At 42.3% G+C, this 5,000-nt stretch overlaps 1 protein-coding gene across 9 annotated transcripts in view; it reads right to left on the bottom strand.

Moving 5' to 3' along the window:
- Positions 1 to 5,000, bottom strand: part of LOC118936825 (Krueppel-like factor 3) — a 36,004-nt gene that overhangs the window by 11,751 nt on the left and 19,253 nt on the right. For 7 of the 9 annotated variants that reach the window (XR_005034281.1, XR_005034282.1, XR_005034278.1 and 4 more), the window contains one exon: positions 597 to 664. Coding sequence is in view for 4 of the 9 variants with exons in the window: in XM_036934205.1 (XP_036790100.1) it covers positions 597 to 650 (54 nt within the window). In the remaining 5 variants the exon portion in view is untranslated. The remainder of the gene's footprint in view (positions 1 to 596; positions 665 to 5,000) is intronic. The other 2 variants (XM_036934207.1, XM_036934206.1) reach the window with 1 other exon arrangement.

Below are 5,000 nucleotides of genomic sequence, written 5' to 3'. Positions count from 1 at the left end.
CACCCACACACACACCATCACACCCACACACCCTCACACACACCATCACACCCTCACACACACCATCACACCCTCACACACACCATCACACCCTCACACACACCATCACACCCTCACACACACCATCACACCCTCACACCCTCACACACACCATCACACCCTCACACACACCATCACACCCACACACCCTCACACACACCATCACAGCCAAAAACCCTCACACACACCATCACACCCTCACACACACCATCACACCCTCACACACACCATCACACCCACACACCCTCACACACACCATCACACCCACACACCATCACACACACCATCACAGCCAAAAACCCTCACACACACACCATCACACCCACACACCCTCACACACACCATCACACCCTCACACACACCATCACACCCTCACACACACCATCACAGCCAAAAACCCTCACACACACCCCCACACCATCACACACACCATCACACCCTCACACACCATCACACCCACACACCCACACACCCTCATCACACCCACACACCCACACCCTCACACCCACACACACACACCATCACACCCACACACACTCACACCCACACACCCACACCTCCAGTCTCACCGTCTCCATGTCTGTCTTCAGTGGAAAGTCATACACCATCATGACTGCAGCCAGACCTGTAGAGAGAGAGACATGATATAATGATTAATAGACAGACCTGTAGAGAGAGAGACATGATAGAATGATTACTAGACAGACCTGTAGAGAGAGAGACATGATAGAATGATTACTAGACAGACCTGTAGAGAGAGAGACATGATAGAATGATTACTAGACAGACCTGTAGAGAGAGAGAGACATGATAGAATGATTACTAGACAGACCTGTAGAGAGAGAGAGACATGATATAATGATTACTAGACAGACCTGTAGAGAGAGAGACAGGATATAATGCTACTACTGCTAGTAATACTACTACTACTGCTAGTAATACTACTGCTAGTACTTCTACTACTGCTGCTAATACTACTACTAGTGCTGCTAATACTACTACAACTGCTGTTAATACTACTACTACTGCTAATACTACTACTGCTAGTACTACTACTGCTAATGCTGCTACTGCTAATACTACTACTGCTAATACTACTACTGCTAATGCTACTACTACTGCTGCTAATGCTACTACTACTACTACTGCTGCTAATACTACTACTACTACTACTACTACTGCTGCTAATACTACTACTGCTACTACTGCTGCTAATACTGCTACTACTACTACTACTACTACTGCTACTACTACTACTACTACTGCTGCTAATACTACTACTGCTACTACTGCTGCTAATACTGCTACTACTACTACTACTACTACTGCTGCTACTACTACTGCTAATACTACTACTACTATTACTACTACTACTACTGCTACTACTACTGCTGCTAATACTACTGCTGCTACTGCTGATACTACTACTGCTGCTACTACTAATGCTAATGCTACTACTGCTAATACTACTGCTACTACTACTGCTGCTAATACTAGTACTACTACTACTGCTGCTAATACTACTACTACTGCTGCTAAAACTACTACTACTAATACTACCACTGCTACTGCTGCTGCTAATACGACTACTGCTACTAATACTACCACTGCTACTGCTGCTGCTAATACTACCATGGTTACTGCTGCTACTACCACTGCTACTGCTGTTGCTACTACTACTACTGCTACTGCTGCTAATATTACTACCACCACTGCTACTACTACTACTGCTAATACTACTGCTAATACTACTGCTACAGCTACTACTACTACTGCTACTGCTAATACTACTACTACTGCTACTACTACAACTAATACAACTAATACTACTAATACTACCACTACTACTGCTGCTAATACTACTGCTGCTACTGCTGATACTACTACTGCTAATGCTACTACTGCTGCTAATACTAGTACTACTACTACTGCTGCTAATAGTACTACTACTGCTGCTAAAACTACTACTACTAATACTACCACGGTTACTGCTGCTGCTAATACTACTGCTGCTACTGCTGCTACTACTAATGCTAATGCTACTACTGCTAATACTACTGCTACTACTACTACTGCTGCTAATACTAGTACTACTACTACTGCTGCTAATAGTACTACTACTGCTGCTAAAACTACTACTACTAATACTACCACGGTTACTGCTGCTGCTAATACTACTACTACTACCACTGCTACTGCTGCTGCTACTACTACTACTGCTGCTAATACTACTACTACTGCTGCTAAAACTACTACTACTACTGCTACTGCTACTACTACTACAACTAATACTACTACCACAGTTACTGCTGCTGCTACTACTACTACTGCTAATACTACTGCTGCTGCTAATACTACTACTGCTGCTAATACGACTACTGCTGCTAATACTACTACTGCTGCTAATACTACTACTGCTGCTAATACTACTACTGCTGCTAATACTACTACTGCTGCTAATACTACTACTGCTGCTAATACGACTACTGCTGCTGCTAATACTACTACTGCTGCTAATACTACTGCTGCTGCTAATACTACTACTGCTGCTAATACTACTGCTGCTGCTAATACTACTACTGCTGCTAATACTACTGCTGCTGCTAATACTACTACTGCTGCTAATACGACTACTACTGCTGCTAATACTACTGCTGCTGCTAATACTACTACTGCTGCTAATACTACTACTGCTGCTAATACTACTACTGCTGCTAATACTACTGCTGCTGCTAATACTACTACTGCTGCTGCTAATACTACTGCTGCTGCTAATACTACTGCTGCTGCTAATACTACTACTGCTGCTAATACTACTGCTGCTGCTAATACTACTACTGCTGCTGCTGCTAATACTACTACTACTGCTAATACTACTGCTGCTGCTAATACTACTACTACTGCTGCTGCTAATACTACTACTGCTGCTAATACTACTACTACTGCTAATACTACTGCTGCTGCTAATACTACTACTACTGCTGCTGCTAATACTACTACTGCTGCTAATACTACTGCTGCTGCTAATACTACTACTGCTGCTAATACTGCTACTGCTGCTAATACTACTGCTGCTGCTAATACTACTACTGCTGCTAATACTACTAGTGCTGCTAATACTACTACTGCTGCTAATACTACTACTGCTGCTGCTAATACTACTGCTGCTGCTAATACTACTAGTGCTGCTAATACTACTACTGCTGCTAATACTACTACTGCTGCTGCTAATACTACTGCTGCTGCTAATACTACTACTGCTGCTAATACTACTACTGCTGCTGCTAATACTACTGTCTGCTAATACTACTGCTGCTGCTAATACTACTACTGCTGCTAATACTACTACTACTGCTGCTAATACTACTACTGCTGCTAATACTACTACTACTGCTGCTGCTAATACTACTACTGCTGCTAATACTACTACTGCTGCTAATACTACTACTGCTGCTAATACTACTACTGCTGCTGCTAATACTACTGCTGCTGCTAATACTACTGCTGCTGCTAATACTACTACTGCTGCTAATACTACTGCTGCTGCTAATACTACTACTGCTGCTAATACTACTACTGCTGCTAATACTACTGCTGCTGCTGCTAATACTACTGCTGCTGCTAATACTACTGCTGCTGCTAATACTACTACTGCTGCTAATACTGCTACTGCTGCTAATACTACTGCTGCTGCTAATACTACTACTGCTGCTAATACTACTAGTGCTGCTAATACTACTACTGCTGCTAATACTACTACTGCTGCTGCTAATACTACTACTGCTGCTAATACTACTGCTGCTGCTAATACTACTACTGCTGCTAATACTACTACTGCTGCTGCTAATACTACTACTGCTGCTGCTAATACTACTACTGCTGCTAATACTACTGCTGCTGCTAATACTACTACTGCTGCTAATACTACTGCTGCTGCTAATACTACTACTGCTGCTAATACTACTACTGCTGCTGCTAATACTACTACTGCTGCTGCTAATACTACTACTGCTGCTAATACTACTGCTGCTGCTAATACTACTACTGCTGCTAATACTACTACTGCTGCTAATACTACTACTGCTGCTAATACTACTACTGCTGCTAATACTACTACTGCTGCTGCTAATACTACTACTGCTGCTAATACTACTACTGCTGCTAATAATACTACTGCTGCTAATACTACTACTGCTGCTAATACTACTACTGCTGCTAATACTACTGCTGCTGCTAATACTACTACTGCTGCTAATACTACTACTGCTGCTAATACTACTACTGCTGCTAATACTACTGCTGCTGCTAATACTACTACTGCTGCTAATACTACTGCTGCTGCTAATACTACTACTGCTGCTAATACTACTACTGCTGCTGCGAATACTACTACTGCTGCTAATACTACTACTGCTGCTGCTAATACTACTACTGCTGCTAATACTACTGCTGCTGCTAATACTACTACTGCTGCTAATACTACTACTGCTGCTAATACTACTACTGCTGCTGCTAATACTACTACTGCTGCTAATACTACTACTGCTGCTAATAATACTACTGCTGCTAATACTACTACTGCTGCTAATACTACTACTGCTGCTAATACTACTGCTGCTGCTAATACTACTACTGCTGCTAATACTACTACTGCTGCTAATACTACTACTGCTGCTAATACTACTGCTGCTGCTAATACTACTACTGCTGCTAATACTACTGCTGCTGCTAATACTACTACTGCTGCTAATACTACTACTGCTGCTGCGAATACTACTACTGCTGCTAATACTACTACTGCTGCTGCTAATACTACTACTGCTGCTAATACTACTGCTGCTGCTAATACTACTACTGCTGCTAATACTACTACTGCTGCTAATACTACTACTGCTGCTGCTAATACTACTACTGCTGCTAATACTACTACTGCTGCTAATACTACTGCTGCTGCTAATACT

The sequence above is a fragment of the Oncorhynchus mykiss genome, chromosome 10, assembly GCF_013265735.2.
Source record: "Oncorhynchus mykiss isolate Arlee chromosome 10, USDA_OmykA_1.1, whole genome shotgun sequence".
NCBI lineage: Eukaryota > Metazoa > Chordata > Actinopteri > Salmoniformes > Salmonidae > Oncorhynchus > Oncorhynchus mykiss.
This window is presented reverse-complemented; position numbering and strand designations above follow the sequence as displayed.